The sequence below is a fragment of the Equus przewalskii genome, chromosome 30 (assembly GCF_037783145.1).
Source record: "Equus przewalskii isolate Varuska chromosome 30, EquPr2, whole genome shotgun sequence".
Lineage (NCBI taxonomy): Eukaryota > Metazoa > Chordata > Mammalia > Perissodactyla > Equidae > Equus > Equus przewalskii.
In genome coordinates, this window is record NC_091860.1 from 10,635,435 (window position 1) to 10,655,900 (window position 20,466).

A 20,466-nucleotide genomic window follows, 5' to 3' on the forward strand; every position below is an offset into this window, starting at 1 on the left:
AGCACTAGGCATCTCCCCCTCTCCTTCTGAATGTTAACCTGATTCCTCTCTAGCCCACCTCCCACCAATGGGAGAGACAGTAGTGTTAATAACTCCCACTTCCTGGTGTCTCTTCTGAGCCAGGATATTTTTGAGGCTCAGAAGGGTTCATTAAATTGCTCTGGGAGGCACACCGTCTAGGAGTGGTTGAACCTGGATTTGAACCCATGTTGTCAAGCTCCAAAGCCATGATCTTCACCATAATGCTATGCCTCTCCCAGTTGGCTGGTCATTTTCAAGTAGTTTTTCAACACTAAAGCTTTTTAAGTGCTATCTTCCATAAAACCTCAACAGTAGAGGTGCTCTGGGTAAAGCAGAGTGGGAACCCGGTTGGTGACCACTTTGCCTCATCTACAAGCCTAGGTTGGCTCCACGGTGCTTTCACCATGAGCTGCACAAAGTGGAAAAAAGGAACCTCTCTACTCTCATAAACACACACAACCGTGACAAAGCAAAACCTACCTTGCCTCCTCTCCAGAGTCTTGGGGTGAAGATCAAGCAGTCAGTGTCCACAGAGGCAGAGGCCCGAGAGCATGACTCACAGCATGAGCAGCAGTTCTGATAGCCGAAGAGCCAGCAGAGCTGCCCTATTTTAATACTTCCTTTGAGCCATGGTAACGTTATCAGGAGACAGGCGGTTTCTGCACTTCCTCTGTCCTGACCCCATCACATTTCCAACAGACATGATAAAGTAGGAGCCTGCCGGCCTTCATTTTTGAGTACCACTGCCACTACCATTGCCAAGTTCATTAGTATTAATTTGTATCATTTTCCTGAAGGTCAACATAACAGTCAAGTGTGAGGACATTGCTCTGGGCAGGCCTGGGTTCCCACTCCTGCCCTGTGAATTACTGAGGGGGCGTGGACCAGCTATTTAATTAGGATTCCGTTTTCTCATTTAGAAAATGAGATAAAGTAAGTAAAATCCAGCACAGTATCTATCACAATAAAGGTTAGCTATTAATATTAATATTGTAAGTTAATGAAACTTACATTCTTCTAGTTATAAGAAAATAAGAATCAGTATCTTCAAAAACATTTATTAATATAAATGGTTATCTAATTATTAAGAGATGGACCCATGAAAACTTTTTCTTATACTTTCCTTCTGAATTCTATTTGATTTTATTTTTAATGATCACCACAATAAATCTAGTTAACGTCTAACACCACATATGCTTACAATTTTTTTTCTTCTTGTTATGAGAACTTTTTAGATCTACTCTTCTTAACGTGATGTAATGTACATCATGGTGACTATAGTTAATAATAATACTTTATTGTATATTTGAAAGTTGCATTTGAATTTTAAGTGCATTTTATTTCTCAAATATGTGACGTTATGTAATATAGGGTGTCCTACTTCCATTTTCCTGTCAGTGAGATGTACCATTACAGTGACAGATGTCATATGATCAGAGTTTGGGTGATTTTATCATCTATTAATAGCTAAATCCTAGGGTTTTAAGAGAATTTGGAAACTCCTTCTTCCCATCCTTCTCAGCCAAATAAAATCCAGAGATATAAAAATCAAACATTCTTTTTGGCAGTTTTGAGGATCATTAAGGAGTCCTTGATACGTAGCCGTGTCTGCCAATGGTAGCAAAATTTGCTTTTAGGTCTTTAACGCTCCAGAAATAATTAACACTTTAATAGAATCTGAAATGTCAATTTTCTAGTGAATAATATTTTTTTTCATTGCCGCTTGCCTCCTGAAACACTTCAGTCCCTTTCTACTTGTGGACCAGTGTATTCATAGTCCCCAGAATTTGTTATTGAATTTCAGTTGTTGCTTTAGGAGTGCTAAAGGAGCATGTGAGCACAGACCACGTCTGCATCACCTAATTGGCCCCAGCAGCACTTATCATAAGATAAATGGGAGGAGAAGAGGATTTATTTTGACTGTAGGGCAAAGATAATGGTGCACAGCCAATCTGAGCAGATGCGCATCGAGTGAACATGCGGAAGAAACAGATGGTGATGAGTAAAGAGAAAGAGGCTAGAAGTTTTACATAAGAAGCTACTTAGAACACTGATGACTTGAATGGGACCTACAAGGCACAACTGAAAGAAGTTTGACTTGTTGATCTCTGTAGTGGAAATGAGGTTGAGAGGATTTGCCCCAAATTCCTAGAACTTTTGGCCAAGGTAGTGCATAAATTATTTAGCATTAATCAAATATGTTTATTATTTTTTTTAAAACTGAGCCTTTTTAAAAAACATTTTCAAATACTTAAACCTGATATGAAGTCTTCTTTGAAAATGGCCAATCCACAGCATTGTTACGGCAGAGGTAAGCAGGACACACTTAGCACAGGCTTCTTTATGGGGATTCATTTGTCCGGGTGCCAGTGAGAGGCTTTTCCTTTTTCTAGTGTTAGCACCCTCCTCTGTCTGAGCCCACCTACCTGGCACTTGTTGATGGACATGGGCTGGTTTCCAGGTTGGGGCTATTACAAATACAGCTGCTATAAACATTCATAACTGATGCATTCATCCATTTGTATGGACCTATGCTTTCTTTTCTCTTGAGTAAATACCTGGGAGTGAATGGCTGGCTTTTAGGGTAAATGCATATTCAATGTTCTAAAAATCTGCCCAACTTTTCACCAAAGCAGCTATACCATTTTATATCCCCACCAGCAGCGTGTGAGAGTTCCATTTCCTCCACATCCTCATCAACACTTGGTATGGTTTTTAATTTTAGCCATTCAAAGGAATAGAGGTTTCTCATTGTGTTTTAATTTGTATTTCCTTAATGAATACTGATGTTATATGTTTTTCTGTCCTTTTACTTTTAATCAGTTTATTTCTTAATATGCAAAGTTGGTGTCTTGAAGGCAGCATATATCCAATCTGACAATGTTTGCCTTTTTTCCCTGGGGTGTAGAGACCATTTACATTTAATGTAATTATTGATACAGGTAACTTCAATTCTGTCATCTTGCTATTTGTTTCTATTTGTCTCCTGTGTTCTCCTCTCTTTTCCTATTTTATGCCTTTTTTTTAATTAATTGTTTATTTTTATGACTCTGTTTTATCTCCTTTGTTTGCTTACTAGCTATAACTGTGTTTTGTTAAATTAATGGTTTCTCTAGCATTTACAGAAACATCTTTAACTTCATACAGTCTACTCTGAAGTTATAATATACCACTTCACCTAGAGTATAAGAACCTTTTAAAGGACAGGTCCATTTTTCCCCTCCTGGACTTTATGCTATTATTGTCATACATTTTACTTATACATATGTTATAAATTACGCAATACATTGTTACTATTTTTTTGTTTAAACAGATAATTGTCTGTTAAAGGGATATAAATGATATGGAAAAAAGTATTTTATGTGTACTCACATAGTTACTATTTCTGATGCAGTTCATTCTTGTGCACATCCATATTTGCACAATTAAGATAGATTCTAAGAATTCCGAGTAATTTATGTAGATACTCCTCTCTCCAAGGAGGTGGAGCTTAATTCCCTCTCCTTTGAGGGTAGGCTGTGCTTAGCGACTTGCTTTGGAAGCATGGAGAATGGAAGTGGGGGAAAGGTAACTGTAAGGTAGAGAAACATGGCAGACACTACCTTGACCAGGGGATCAAGGTTACTATCATCAGTGATAAGATATGTTTTTAGCACATACCCCTGGTATGGTGTAATGAAAATGGTACTTTACCTCTGTGATCATCTGGTCAAAAACCCATAACCCAGTCTAACCATGAGAAAAATATCAGACAAACCCAAATTGAGGGCCATTCTACAAAATACCTGACTACCACTCCTCAGAACTGTCAAGGTCATCAAAAACAAGGAAAATCTGAGAAATCACTACAGATCAGAGTAGGCTAGAGACATGACAACTAAATGTAATGTAGTATCCTGGATGGGATCCTGGAACAGAAAAAGGATATGAATGAAATACGAATAAACTACGGAGTTTAGTTAACAGTAACGTATTAGTGTTGGTTCCTTAACTGGAACAAATCAACCAGTTATCTAAGACATTAACAATAGAGAAAGTGTCTTGAAATTGTCATTGCATATATTTTTCCTTTTTCTTTTTTTTTTAAGGAAAGAGCTTAAACCCGGTCTTTGTTATTCCATTTTGGCAAGAAGCAGAGGTCACAGGGACTTATCCAAATATAATGAAATTTTAAAACTACAACAATAAAAATTATTCCCTTAAAAATTTTTTTAAATAAAAGAAATGAGGTGCCATATTAGGAAATAGTTTCATGAACTTCATTATGTTAAGGACATCATGAATTTTATAGCAAATGAATTTGACATAATTAGAGGAAGATTATATATATATACCGAATAACCTGAAATTTCTGAAACTCAAATGTCGTTTTCTGTGTAGCGTTCACCTTTGGCATTACCAGTCAGTAAGTACAAAATTGGATCCATGTAGGAGTATGCCCAAAGTACGCTGAATTTGAGTTGAACTTTTCCTACCTGCCCAATCAAGAATTTATTCTTCAGTTATTTCTGAGGGTCCCCAAATGGGTCCTCACACATGTCTACAAATCAGTCTGTCAGCTGCAGTTACCACAGAGCATCTGCCATCTCCTCCACCAGCCCCCACTGCAGTCCCTGCTTTTCGTGTTTTGCCCGAGAAGCCTCTTCTAGGGTCATTCGTGAAGCCTTTGTTAATGGTGCCTGTTGTGAGAGTGCCCATGTCTGTGCCAAGGGCACTCCCAAAGCTGCCGGTCCTCCGGGTAACAGGGCAGGGCCAGGCTTCTCAGAGAGGCAGGGGCCCCGAACAGTTCCGAACATCTCTTGCTTCAGACCTTTCTCTTCTCCCAGAATCTTAGTCTCTAAGGAAAGCAATTCACTCCTCTAACGTCAGGGCTCGAATGCAGTCAAAGGAGCCAGACAGGGAACAGTGATCAGATCAGCCTCCAGCCTCCTCTTCTCTCTTCCCTGACTCTGACTCAAACTTCTTCTCCTGCCCCTTGACTTACAAAACAAAGGCCTTCGTGCTCATCAGCCAATGACAACAAATAGTTGATGAGGCAAAGGGAGAGAAGACTGGGTTTTTTTATGCATTAGCAATATCTGGATGCAAAAACCAGACAGCCCAAGTGCCCTTTTCCGTCGCTGCTGGCACCCCTTAGGCCACGTCATGTGGACATTCTGACCTTCCGAGCACAGAGGTGGTCAGGTCTGGACCCTCAGTTGCATGTCTCGTGCAGGAGTAGTTCTTAGGTCGTCTGGCAAAAGCTAAGAGCAAAAGCCACCCTTCTCAGGTGATTCGGCATCCTCCGTGGCAGTCTGGAAGAAGGTACTGTAGAGGAATCTGTTACATGGAACCCTCCGTTTCCCATATTTGAAGAAGGCACAACCTCCCTAAGTCAGACACGGCTATGGTCTTCCTCCTTCTCCCACTCCTCTTCCAGGCGCTTCCGCCAACAAATTGGTACAGCAGAGTCCCATTTCCTTTGGCGTCCTGGACCTTCCTTTTCACTGCGATTATCAAAGCATTTATTAGGAAATAATTTACTCCTTGGGCACATTAATGGAGTCCAGACTCTGTTTGTATAATGGACAGACAGATGTGCAGTGTTTCGGGCTACTTTTAGATGAGCAATGCTGTTTACACAGAATTTTCCCAAGACCACCCAACTCTGTTCACATGTAGTCTCCAGCTACTTCCAAACCCTGGCCTCCGGAGGAAAAGAAAAAATTTAATAACTCAGCGCCCCACCCAGTTTTGAAGACATGACTTAACGCTGAAGGAATTTGCAAGCCTGCACTGCCAATCAACATGCCTGCATCAAATAAACCATCTTTTCTTATTCTGAAAAATGTAAGGTGGCTCCAGAAGCATTCTGCTCTCTGACCTTCTCACGTATTTCTCATGTCTCATTAGATACCTGGAGAATTTTGAGCAAAGACCATAAATCTAAAAAATGAGAGTAGGTGAAATACTTGATATTTGACCCTCCCAAGTCTTTCACTTTCTGTATGTTTCATATGAATTGCCTTTTCCCTCTAGCTCTGTATTATGCCTAAAGATACTGTTAATAATTTTTTGGACCCAGAAGGTTTGCTATTTTTCATCGTGTTTGCATGTATTGGCGATTTATTTGCTCTTTACATGAACTCTGGAAAGCAAGTAAGGCAGCTAGGAGTAGCTCCGTTTTCCAGATGAAATAAACGAGAAATCAAGTGATTTTGCCAAGGTGTCCCAGTGAGTAGTTAAGGCAGTCATTATGGCTGATCATAATCATTTCTTTTTTCTTGTATCATCACGTTTAATCTGGAAGCCATTACCTATTTTTAAATTTGGTTACTTTGAGTTACATAGACATACCACTACATTATAGATGTATATTAAATATATTATGTTACGTTACTTTTGTTTACCAAGATACAAGGATACATCAATGCTTATTGTTTCTAAGCCCTATTAGAATTTTCATCAGTGATTTGTATATAAATGTGAACCAGGAAATAATATTCCAGGTTTCTTCTGTAAATACTGATAATTTTAGTTATATGAATGACTGGAAGTTACTCACATAACCAAAATGAAGTGAAGTAGAGCTTGATAGACTGGAAAAATCATTTGAATTAAAAGTTAAGACCGCTGGTGCTGTGCCTGGCTGTCATTAATTCACTCCCATGCCCACCCCCTTCCCTTATATGAAGAATAAAAGAGGAAAATCCAATTCAATTCAATAAATATTTATCAGAGACCTGCAGCAGGAGAAGCATTTCACATGACATTTAATTTAAACCTCACGACAATCCAAACCGGTAGGTGTTATTGTCTCCATTTTATTGAACGGGGCACCATTGTCAGGGAGCTTAAGGAAGCGACAAGGCAGGATCTGAGCCCCTCGTTCGTCACCACGTCATGTTACTTTCCGCATTCAAGGCCCTGCTCAGTGTTAAGGAACCTATAAAGATGAGTGAGAGAAAGTCCCTACCCTCAAGCCTGAATTGCTGCTAAATGCAAAGGAAGCTCGTTGATGGGAGAGATCAATTCTGGTTGACAGTGGGGGCGGGGGTGGGGATCAGGTGATGATTTATAATGGAAGTTGACCTTAATTTGCGTATCTGAGGAAAATTATGATTTTGGCCTGCAGAGATGTGGCAAAAAGACATTCTGGGTGGAGGGAGCATCACTAAGATAAAAGATGATAAGGTGCAGGGTGTGTGCTGGACTTAGCCAGCAGGTTGCATGGGGAGAATACGGACTCTGATGACTGAGAGTGCAGCCTATGGGACCTGCCCATCCCCATCACCTGGGAGCTTGTGAGAAATGCAGTCTCTCAGGCCCCACCCCAGGCAGGAGCACAGTCTGCACAGGTGATTCATGTTCACTTTATAAAGTACTGGGGCAGAGGGAATATATTGGCAAGCCACGTGGACAGGGAGATTCTGATCAGACCCAGGAAAGAAGCTGTGGAATGTCTTGGTTAGGTGGATGATATGGAGCAGGACAGAGGGTTAATCTCTGCTCCAGCTTCAGCTCCATCACATTCCAGCTGTGGGACCTCGGGCAAAGTCACTGAGCAAAGTTACATAAGTTGGGGTGATAACAGTACCTATTACCTCATAGGATTTTTTTAAATGGACTTTATTATTTTGAGCAGTTTTAGATTCACAGCGAAATTGAGGGGCTAGTACAGAGATCTCCCATCTCGCCTGCCCCCACACACCCACAGCTTCCCCCACTATCAACATCCTGCACCTGAGGGGTACATGTGTTACAGTTAATGAAGCTACACTGACACATCGTAATCACCCAGAGTCCATAGTTGACGTTAGAATCCATTCTTGGTGGTGTACCTTCTATGGACAAATGTATAACAACATGTATCCATCATTATGGGATCATAGAACATTTTTACTACCCTAAAAATGATCTGTGCTTCACCTAATCATCCCTCCCTCCCCTCAACCTCTGAACCCCTGATCTTTTTACTGTCTCCATAGTTTTGCCTTTTCTAGAATGTCCTATAGTTAGGATCATACAGTATATGCTTAGCATAGTGCCTGGCATTTGGTAAATGCTCAATAAATGGTTCTCAAGGTCAGGCTGGCCCCTAATATTGATGGGGCCCAGGGCAGGGGTACAAACGCACATCCATATACCATGTGCCTAAATAGTTAACGTTTTGAAACTTTATAGCTTTGTCCATGACCAGGCTCACGTTTCTACCCAGATCACCTGAGCAGGAGAGCAGAGAAGCCGTCTTCATCTCTGCAGCCTGCAAGCCTGAGCAGAGCCGTGTGTCTGCTGGGCAGGGCAGGGCAGAAGCTGCGCCCAGGACCAGCTCCTGGGTGGTGGTGGAGCCTGCCTGAACCCCACGTGGGACTGACCTGGTTAAGCTCTTCAGGGGGTTGGGGCTGCCAGGTTCTTCTCCTTCATGCCTCTCTTTTCTGACTCAGATGCCTCCTTCCGGCTCAGACTGTACCTTCCAAGCAGAGAGGCGGGAGAGAACACCGTTATCTGGGGAGTCCAGTCTCTGAGACACTTGCTTGGGTGCTTTAGGGTTGCCAACTTGAAAAATGTCAGCCGTTCTTTGTCAGGTTTCCCCAAGTAAGGCTGTGCTTTTCTCTGCCACCACAGTCCCGGCCACAAACTAGGCCCTGCGAGGGGGTGGGGAGTAAGGCCCAGTTCAGCACATATATTCCTGTTGTATAATTCCCATTAGCTCAATCTGTTACAGAACTTTCCAGAAAACTTCCTTACCAAAAAGAAAAAAGTAAATGTCTTTGTGTTTCAGTATTTGTGATATGCGGGGCCCCCTTGCCAGGCTACCGGGGTGACCTTGCCCCTTGGAACGACAAAATCAAGCTGTATTTTGCGGGCATGGGCATCTTCAGAAATATTTTGAGCTGAGAAGTGACATAAGACAGCTGAACTTTTTGCACCCAGAGTACAGTTGGGTATGAATGAAGACATGAGATCTATTCTAATGTCAAAAAGCAGTATGGAGTAGTGGTTAAGTTCACGTGCTCCGCTCTGGTCACCTATGGTTCACCAGTTCGGATCCCTATACACCACTAGCGAAGTCATGCTGTATCGGCATCCCACATACAAGATAGAGGAAGACTGGTGCAGATGTTGGCTCAGTGACAATCTTCCTCAAGAAAAAGAGGAAGATTGGCAACAGATGTTAGTTCAGGGCCAATCTTCCTCACCAAAAAAAAAAAAAAAAAAAAACCAGCATGTGTTCTAGAAGATTCCTGGGCATGAGATCTGCTGCCACTTCTCTCCCTTGGCCCTGCATATTCACTGTCTCATCTCCTGGCAATCTTAAAATAGGTTCACGAGAGCTAGTTAAAGATTTCATGACTGCTGGACAATTTTCATTTGGTTATTGTTTTTAAGTTTTAATTATAAATCTCTCCTGGGTTATTTAGGGAAAAAAATGTGTGGAGAAAATGGTCTTTCAAGAAATAGTCACCACTGGGATATGGTGGTCCATAGTTTAAAACAGATTTTACTGATGTCTTTTGAGGTCGTTCAGATGTCTCAAGAGGCTCAGCTTGTTTGTCCTTCTGCTCCATAATTTAAAAACATAATTTAAACCAAAACAAGTCCATACCAAGGCTCAAAACAGAAGGATGGCCCGCTTCAAGGTTTTAGACAGAGTTCATATAAAGCAAAGTTTGCTGAATCTGTTTTTAAGCTGTTTCCGCTTTCCTGGGGTCTCTTATAACTAAAGTAAAGGTCCATTTTCTTCTCCCCTCTCCCGTTTTTATTTTTCTTGGGAGCTCCTCATTATTTCTGCTAGCCTATAGATTCTTCACACCACTGTGGCACCTTCTTCTGACCCAACATTCCTTTATTTTCCATAAAGACAAGAGCCTTTGTGTGTTGGGTGGGGATTACTCTTGCCTAACCAGTACCCCTCTCGGATACTGGTTGGAGTGGATTACCACTCACAATGGAGTAATAAATCATTGTCATTAAACAGAAAGCCATTTTGTCTTCGAGTAAATTCACATCATGTTTGCAAAGTTAGACACACCAAATTCAGGAAATGCGAAATGTATGTATACTTTCAAATGAGCTAAATTGTACATGCTAAAATATACATACTTTTTTCCCAGTTAAATGATAGTTTGGCTTTAAAAATGTATCCTTTACTAATTAGGGAATGAATTACTGAAATTAAAATACCTTAATAATTCATATTTTCATATTTTTAATATTCACCATTCCCATGGTTTTTTGCATTTAAGTTTTTTAAAATATTGAGGATCCTATTGGGAACTGAGATAATAAAATAATAATGATGAGAATAGAGAAATATGGTTTTGGCGGGAATCACTCAGACATAACAGAGGAAGGGCTGGATTTTTTCAGTCTCCCATCTTCCACGTTACACAAGTCCGCTTTATTTATGTCCCTCTCAGTTGAGCTTTACAGATATTTTCTCATATGTTTGTTTATAATTTTTACTTTTTTCTCTGTTTCCCATTGGACAATAAGCTCCTTCAGGAGTCTGGACAGCCAGAGAAAGAATTTAAAGCAAGAGAAACCAAATGCTGTTTGAGAACACTTAATATCTGAAGTGAGTAGGGGAGAAGTATTAAAAATATAGCTAACGTAGGGCTGGCCCCATGGCCGAGTTGTTAAGTTCGGGTGCTCTGCTTTGGTGGCCTGGAGTTTGCCGGTTCAGATCCTGGGCGTGGACCTACTCACTGCTTATGAAGCCATGCTATGATGGTGTCCCACATGGAAGAGCTAGAATGACTTACGACTAGGATATACAACTATGTACTGGGGCTTTGAGGAGAATAAAAGAAAAAGAGGAAGATTGGCAACAGATGTTAGCTCAGGGCCTATCTTCCTCACACACACACACACAAAATATATATAGCTAATGTGTACTCAGATGCTCCAACATCAGACATCTCAACAAACACTGGATGCCACAATGTGCCAGCAACTGGGGGTTCAGTTAGGATGAAAATAAGGTTGCCGTGCTGAAGGAGTTTTCATTCCATTGGCAATTGCTACATTCACAGAAAATTCCAGTTGGATGTGGTCTGTTAACTACCCATGTGCATAGAGTGTTATTGGGACACAGACAATTCAAATAAGGTGAAATTAATTGTAACAGTCATTCATCAAAGGCATTTTGGCTATTATTATAAAAAGCATTGCTTTTTTTTTTTTTTTTTTGAGGAAGATTAGCCCTGAGCTAACTACTGCCAATCCTCCTCTTTATGCTGAGGAAGACTGGCCCTGAGCTAACATCCATGCCCATCTTCCTCTACTTTATATGTGGGACACCTACCACAGCATGGCTTTTGCCAAGTGGTGCCATGTCTGCACCCGGGATCCGAACCAGCGAACCCCAGGCTGCCGAGAAGCAGAACATGCGCACTTAACCACTGCGCCACCAAGCCGGCCCCAAAGTCATTGCTTTTAAGAGTAAGCGAGTGCTTATAAGAGGAAATTATTGGACTTTTAAATAGTCTTGGGGCTGAATATTTACAGTAACCCTCAGGTACCCAGCTTCAAAACCAAAAAGAAAGTCAGTCAGCTTCCAAGGAAGAAAACATTAACTTGATAGTTTTCACACTTTCTTTGCCCCCACTGCCTTACTTTGAACCCAATCAATATAACAGAGGTAAGTGAAGCAAAGGACAGGCACAAAAGCCACACCAGCTCCCACTGCACTGTGACCTCCACTTTGACCCCAGGAAGCTAAAGCACCAAGGCACCCAGTTAAGAGTCACGTCCTACATCAACCACTGGTTGAAAAGGAAACTGGGTATTTGGAACCAATTCGCCTGTCTTTGTTATCTGACTTGGTATCACATATTGGCATTAAAATAAAAATTTATCAGTTTGCAACATTTTAATTAGAAGCTCTTCAGTTTGATCAGTAAAACTTATAATGAACTGTTTTTGTTTTTATTTAGCACGTCTATCCATTTGCTATAGTATTGACGACCTTATTGAGCACAAGAACATGGCTGAGAGGAAGGATTAGGCTGCAAAGAGGGCGTGGGGAAGAAAAGTGAAGGCATCTGTGGGGGCTGAGAATATTGAGAAAGCTTTTGTGTGTATAGATTTTGAAGCAAGTAGCTCTGACTTTGGAGATGACTGCCTTAGAGAGTGGTTTTTTTGCTTATTTGTTTTCTTTACTTTTCCCCTTCCGGTTCCTCGAAAGGATGGGAATTCAGGATATTTATTCTCCCTTAGTTATGTTTCTTTCTAAACATTATCTAAGCAGTCCAAATTCTCTGTGTAAGGAAGCACCACACCTGCAGAGCTGTTTAGTCATGATCTTATGTGCCTAGAGACCAAGTCACCCAAGCTAGTAATTTCTAGAGTGTGTGTTCCAAGGTTTCCTAGACTAAATATCAATCTTTCTTAAGAAGATGAAATGAATAATCCCAAATAAAATTTTATCAATCAAAACAAATGAAGTTTAAAAAAAAAAAACCCAGCAATCCTAGGAATGTGAGGATGTTTTTGACCCACTAGAAAAATATCACGGATAAAAACATGAATACATGCAATGAACTCCATTTCCTCTTGAAACCTCAGTGAAGTGACAGTAAAGAAATAAACAAAGTATAAACCCACAGGGACAAAGAGAATGGCGAAGACCTCAGTGGGCAAGAGATGTCAGTGTTTTTTAGGAGATGAAACTGATTAAGGAGGGCAGTGACTCAACAAAATGGAAAGTGAAAATGTACAGGTCTGTGGAGGGAAATGTGAGCGAGAAGAGAGGAATCCTCCCACAGCGTTTCTGAATGGCTCATGCGTTAGAGTCACCGGGTTCTTAGAAGGTGGAGTGGGGCAGGAATGAGCTGAAAGCAGCAAAGTGATTGAAAGCACGTGAATGGAGAGGTTGCACCTCTAAGTCCCTTTCTCCATTCCAGCAAGAGACAAAGGTTTATTTTCTGGAGTCATTAAACTAAGGGAGCTCCAGACTCCAGTGTACCAGGGAGGACTGAGGAGTGACTGTTTCCTGGGAGAGGAAATGAGGGAGTGAGGAAGGAAGGATGGAGGAAAGGAAGGAAGAAAGGAAATAAATTAATCGTATCCAGCATTTACTGAGTGCTTACCATGTGCCAGGCTCTCTTCTAAATATTCTGTATGTATTAATTCACTTGATCTTCCTAACAACCCACCAGATTGGAGAGTAAATGTACAAAAGTAGCCGAGACAACTTTTAAAAAGAACAAAAAAGTAGGACTTCCTCTACCCAATACTAAAACATACTCAAAAGCTATAATAATTTAACAGTATGGCTTGGAAGCTGAAATAGACATTTTGGGTTAATGAAACAAAAGAATATAGAAGTTGACCCTTATGAATAAGACCGAAAGATATGATTAAAAATTCAAACCGGAGGGCTGGCCCCGTGGCCGAGTGGTTAAGTTCGCGCGCTCTGCTGCAGGCGGCCCAGTGTTTCGTTGGTTCGAATCCTGGGCGCGGACATGGCACTGCTCATCAAACCACACTGAGGCAGCATCCCACATGCCACAACTAGAAGGGCCCACAACGAAGAATATACAACTATGTACCGGGGGGCTTTGGGGAGAAAAAGGAAAAAAATAAAATCTTAAAAAAAAAAAAAAATTCAAACCAGTAGGGAAAAAAATAAACAATTCAATAAATGCTATTGGGACCATTGACTATATACACACTTGGGAGGTATAAGTTCCAGATGAATCAAGGATAAATCTAACATTAAAAACATGTTTATGGGGCCAGCCCCGTGGCCAAGTGGTTACGTTTGAGCGCTCCACTTCGGCAGCCCAGGGTTTCACTGGTTTGGATCCGGGGTGCAGACATGGCATCACTCATCAGGCCATGCTGTGGTGGTGTCCTACACAGCACAACCAGAGGCGATCACAACTAGAATATACAACTATATACCCAGGAGCTTTGGGGAGCAGCAGAAAAAAAAAAAAAAGACATGTTTATGAACTTGGACTAAGATAAGAAGGGCCTTCTGAAATAAGACTTACTTGGCAAGACACTGAGTGTGTGACTTAGAGCACATTATTTAGCTTTCTGATGTATTCTGTTTTTGGTTTTTAATCAATAGAATGGAGATGATAATAGTAGAATTATTGTGACATTTACTCTCATCTGGCAGAGTATAAATCTCATTTGTTACATTACACTTTGTGGTTTAGTAATTGCATCCAATTCTGCATACCTCAGCCCTCTGGAGGTACTGAAATTTTATTTTTCCTGCTGCTATTAACAACATATTTGAGTCTAATATGCAGAAATTCTCCCTATGTTAACTCCTCTATCTCAGCACCTCTAAAGTGACAAGAAAATTTTCTCCTTTGACATTTTTGACAAGTTCTTAACCTACTGACATGACTGCTTGTGAATATACGGTTATATACGCCTGTACAAAAACAGCAAAAGATGGATGAATTCTGAATACTCTTAGATTTTTATCCTTTTGAGATCAGTTCCAATAAGAAGGAAATTATTTGTTCTATCTAACTTATTGGGCCCCTTTTGAGCATTTTCTCCATTCCTTTGCAGTAAAGAATGAGAGCTTTACCAAGTGGAAGTAAAAACATTTTAAAGTCGTTTTTTTCCCAAGAGCAGTAAGGTAAAAAGACAAAAGGTGCTTCACTGGTAAAATGGTTATTATTGGTTGGTTGGCTGTTTTTTCTCTAGCCAGATGACCAATTCTATGACAGAGTAACTCTATGTCTGGATAGAGATTCTCAGCTGCAAGTGACAGAATCCAATTTAAACCAACCCAAGAAAATTCCTAAGGGAATGAATTGGCTAGAGTAGTTGGAAAGTCTGAGGCTGGATGTAGCTTCAGGCATAGCTGGATTACATAGGTAAGGCCTGACCCCACCTGATCTGTCTGGAATGCACTCCCTCCCAGAAAGCGCTGAACCAGCAAAAGCAACAGCCGTCCACAGGAGTCACTGAACACGGTTCCCGGTTCAGCAGGCCGTACGTGTGGTGCCTATATTATCATCTTCTCCCTTAGGTTTTTGTTTGGGTGAAGGGATTGCAAGATTCTTGCTTGGTCCTGAAGTCAAGTGTCTGGAGGATATCTGCTTCAGTTTCTTTAATGCTTTTCCTTAATGAGGCTAGAAAACAACTTGCCTGCTGTTTCCTGTTCTGCTTCCATGTTATTCTATTCTGATAGTCACTATGTAACACTCCATATTTTGTATATTGTGTGTGTGTGAGGTTTAATTAGGACAGAATGATGTGTCATACAGAAGCATTGTGAAAGTGAATGATCATAACCTCTAATGGGATGTGAGTGAAAAATCTTCTAAACGTGGTTCTGGGTTTCATATTCTCAGAAATGTGGAAAGTTCCTGAGGCTTCACCGTTCATGTCTGAAGGTTGAACTGCAATAGTTCTTGACCCGTGGCCTATTAGAATTATCCTGGACATGAGATGAGGGACAGGCCCTGCTGGTAGGGAGTAATCTCTTTGGGAACCAGAATCTACTTGTTCCCCACTGCTATCACCAGGGCTTGTTGGCACAGCTGACAAATGCTTGGGCCACTCCTGGGTCTCCCATAGCCCCCTCCATCCCAGGAAAGTCCAGGACTATGACCGTCTTCTCCAATTCCCTCTGCCTCAGGGGAGGTTCAGGCACCTTCTATAGTTTTTTGTTCCAAAATTAGATTTTTTTTTGTCCTCTCTCCATCCCTTCCATCCCCTCTCTACACGTGGACCCTCCCTCTCGGCCATTAGAATGCTTTGTCTCCAGCACGGTAGCCGCAGAGTGGCTCTTGGTAACCATAGGCAACCATGAATCTGCACTAGCTATTTGTTCTATATTTGTAAGGCGCACTCTAGCCACTAGCTGGGTAGATGGGAAAACATGCTTTAAAGGTTTTCTTGTACAGTAAAATATTGTCTTCCTTTTTCTTTCTCCCTCATTTTTTTTAGAATGACGAGGCCATGGACAAGATGCAGATAATTGGAGGCGATGATCTTTCAACACTGGCTGGAAAGGTTTGTTAATGTAACTCTGCTCAGCACACATTGATGTCTTGATGTCGTGGGGAAATCAGTGACCTTCATTTCAGGTCAGCACTTTGCAATACACTTCAGACAGTCTCCGGAGTTTGCTAATTCATGCAAATAGATGTGTGAATCTTTTTAATGATTTCTCCTTTATAAAACACTTCTTTTATAATGCTTCCAGGACATGATGCAGACCACATCTTTCGTCTCCAAGCTTCCTTCCAATCTTATTTCAGACAACGTCTCGTGACAAAACCCCTTGGCTCTCCTGCTTCTCTTTCTTGTCTCCTCACTCATTCAGGTACCTCCTGAAAAGGAAGCTTTTTCTTTTCTTTGTCCACTTTTTGTCTGTCATCTATGCCTCGGCACCTAGGCAGTTCAGGAAGACATTTAAACAGCTTTGTTGAATGTACCAAATTTGGGGAGGGAATAAAAAAGGACTTCTTGACAGCACATTTTTCAGCCCTTTGCCTTTTTTCCCTCATATTAAAAAGAATGTACCCTTTAGATTAGGGGACAAACACCTCTAATTTTAACGTGGCATTCCAAACCTGCCTGTGCTTAATAAAGTGAAAAAACTGTTTGGATTCTGCCATGAATATATACATTGGAAGGAAGAGTTGTTTCATAAAGCAGATGGTCTTTGTGGAAATGTGACCTGAGATGCAAGTGTTGCTGTGAATGAAACCAACACAGAATTTGATTTTGTTCAGCTCTCCAGATGTATCTTGTATTCATTATCCCTGAACGACTTCAGCTTTCTAAGTAAAACGGGTCAGTCTGTTACACAAGCTTAATCTCTCATATTTGTGGTTGTTATTGATATGCAATGCCAGGATGGGGAAACGGAATAGCAGACCCATTTAATAAAAATACATATAATAACATTCGGAACACCATAGTGCCACAGGACTCGAACTACAAAACAGCGCACTTCCCTCCACTCTGAAGACGGCATCATTACATCCGAGTGTTAATCTACTAGTTAATTATGTTCCATAGGAATTAGAATTAACTCATTGATCCTAATGTATCACTAGGCCACCATTTGATGTTACTCCATCCGTGCATAAAATAACATCCTATAAAGCTAAAATACTCAAAGAAATTTCCAGAAATTCGTAACTTTTAACGACCCTGGAGTGCTCTTTAAATGATTTTATTTTAGTACTTTCTTGTATGACATTGCCTTCCGGGTTTGTTACATGCGAGGAATATTGTACCTTCTGCTTTTAGCGTGGAGTCTATCAAAGTGGCAACTCCAAGAATCCCAAATGAATGCCAAGAAAAAATTTGCACATAGAATTGTGGTCCTTCTGATGTGGGCTTGGCGAGCCAAAGAGTACAAAGAAAGATTTCTTGGACTCTCAAGTTCTGGTAGTAGTGTTCCTTTATTCAGAGAATAGCATGGGGACAGGACCCATGGGCAGTGAAGAGCTGCAATGTGTTGAGGGTTAGAGCTAAATTTATAAGGCACGGGTACATGACTTATTTTTACCAGACAAAGGAAAGATGATGTAAAAAGTCACTAAAATGGTATCAGTGCAGATGGGGTCTGGTTATTGTGTAGTCATATAACCTTAGATATGAACCAGGTCATATAGATCGGCATGTAGGCCAGGACACCTTGGGCTTCTCTCCCTGGGGCAGCCCTGATCCGCATCACTTCTCTCCTTCCTTCTGAGATCATCTTCTATTTCATTGTAAAGTGATTTCTCTCTTAGGTGAGCACTGGATATTCCCTTCCTTTAAGAGATAGAGAGGAGGCTGAGGAAAGGGTAGTTTCTTACTGGGAGTGGAATGAGCAGAAAGGGTGACAGCCCTGTGACTCAGTACCCCCTCCTATAATCACTATAAAGACCCCATAAGAAAGTAGAGATCATGGAAGTTCAGTTAGGAGATGGAAAACCAGCCAGCAGGAAGTACAACGAGGAATCGGCTTCACCTTTTTGCTAGCATGTCAAATGATCCTTCCAGGTTACCAGGTGATATTTCATGGGATCTTTGCACTCTCCATGTGTGCATAGATGCTCTTCTATATATGTTTAAGCGTGCACCAACTAGAACCCCTTGGACTTAGAACGCACTGTGTAAATATTTCTAAGATGAATCAACATCGATTAGCCAGGTTCTCAACTGTCACAACAGCTTAAGTTTAAAGACTCTGCGGTTCAGGGTGCTAGGCTCGCATCAGAAGGGAATGGTTAATGAGCCAGTGCTTTCAAATGTATCTTGAATCTGCTCCCTTCCCTCCTTCCCTATGGAAATCACCCAAGTCTACGCCGTTGCTACTCAAAGTGTGGTCTAGGGCAGCGCTTAGTAAACATTTAGGTAATAGCCAGGGAGTAAATGTTTTAGATTTTGTGGATCATATAGTCTCTGTTGCAACTATTTAACTCTGCTGTCTTAGCATGAAAGCAGCTGCAGATAATATGGAAACAAGGGGATATGGCTGTGTTTCAATAAAACTTTATTTACAAAAATCGGCAGTGGGCCAGATTTGGCCAATGGGCCATAGTTTGCCAACCTTTGGTCTAGGAACTAGCAAAGTCAGCACCACCTGGGAGATTATTAGAAGTGCAGTATCTTGGATCCCACCCTAGATCTACTGAATTAAGTCTTCATTTTTATGAGATCAGTAGGTGATTCCTATGCACATTAAAGTTTGAGAAGCACTGGTCTTCTAGGGCGAGGCCACCACTATCCCACCTCTGAGCTGTTATGACATCCTAACCAGCCTCCCTGAACGTCTGCCTTTGCTTAACTTTTGCTACTTTCTAAGCCGTTCTCCAACAAGCAACCAAAGATCCCTTAAAATACAAATTGGATCACATCACTGGCCTACTGAAGATCTTTCAGCGGCCTCTCAATTAGGGTTGTCAGACTTAGCATAAAATAAAATGAAAAATAGGATGCCCAATTAAATTTGAATTTCAAATAAGCAAAGAATAAATTTTTAGTATAAGCGTATCCCATGTAATATTGGGACATACTTAGATTAAAAAGTTATTTGTTATTTATCCGAAATTCAAGTTTAACTGGGTGTTCTGTGTTTTACCTGGCAACCCCACTCCAGTGCTCTGAGACTACAGTATAAACTTCGTACGACAGCCTGTAAGACTTGTGTGATCTGGTTCCGCCTCCCTCCCCACTCACCCCTCTTCACAGTCCTATAACCACATGGGCTAAGCTCCTTCCTGCAAGACCCTGGACAAGCTGTGGCCTCCACCTGGAATCCATATCCCTCCTATGCTTCAGGCCTCAGCCTAAAGTCTCCTGTACAAGGGAGGCCTTCCCTGACCCTGTCTACGTTGAGCACATGCTCTTCCCCTGTAAGCTTCTCCCGTTCCCCGTTAATCTCTGTATCGGTACACTTGTTTTCCGCTGGAGCCCTTTCCACAACTTGCAATGTTTACTTGGGGGCTTATTTTTTATTTGCCTGTCTCCTCCACCAACATGGGAGTGTGATGTGGGCAGAGACCATGCCTGTCTCATTGACCATCGCCACTCCAGCATCATGCACAATGCCCGGCCGTGACATGTCAGAATATTATTTGGTGACTGAGCAAGTTCAGGCTCCTCTTTCTCTTAGATAGAAATCAGAAAGAAGTTTCCAATTAAGTTTGGGAAAGGAAAGATGTGGCAGAGGGAAAAAGTAAATAGAAGCCCACCTGGTCACACCAAAGGACACATCAACCAGCTGGTTTAGGTTTGGATGAGAAAGGTGTCGACTGAGAGAACATTCTCTGTAGAAGCAGAAGGGCTTGGGTGTGACCAGAGATTCAAGGGGGGACTGAGTTGGGGAATGCTACATGCATGGAAGTGGAGAAGTGAAAAAATTTCCCTTCGCTTTTGGAATCTCCTTTTCCTTAAACAGATAAAGGTGTTCATATGGCCTGCCCTGCTCACCTCTTTTCCAGCCTGTCAGAGAGAGGCTCTCCACTGAGTTTGAAAGAAGCTTAAAAATAAATTTTGGAGGCTCTTCTAGAATCTTTCCATCATGCAGAATGTACACCAGCTGGACAATAACTTAAAAGGAAAAGGCACCCAGCAATGAGTGGAGCCTCTGTTTAATGGTGTAGAAGAAAGTCTGAAGCCACAGTAAATGCCTGCATTGGATGTAAGGGTTGTTGCAGGTCATCGTCTTGACTTCTCCCTTCTCATATCGTCATCATACGATTTCTCAATCAACAAATGTACACTGAAGTTACATTTATCATTATATTATTTCTCTGCCATGAACTTTTACACATCTTATCTTATTTAATGCTCGACACCCAGGGAAAATCTCCAGGGGTCTTTCCACACAAATCTCTTTCCTTGAGCTAAAGAAATCCACAGAAGGAACCATTCCTTAGGACTGTAATTGTCTTAGAGAGCACAGGGTGAGGTTTTACTTGGGACCAGGAAGTCTGGGACAAACACAGAAAAGGGAGGAGGAGCGTGGATTGGAGGATG

General features: G+C 41.4%; 1 protein-coding gene across 1 annotated transcript in view; it reads left to right on the plus strand.

Annotated features, from left to right (window-relative positions):
- Window positions 1–20,466, plus strand: part of PRTFDC1 (phosphoribosyl transferase domain containing 1) — an 83,304-nt gene that overhangs the window by 48,702 nt on the left and 14,136 nt on the right. Inside the window, exon 4 of the mRNA XM_070601550.1 lies at window positions 15,931–15,996. Coding sequence (XP_070457651.1) covers window positions 15,931–15,996 — 66 coding nt within the window. The remainder of the gene's footprint in view (window positions 1–15,930; window positions 15,997–20,466) is intronic.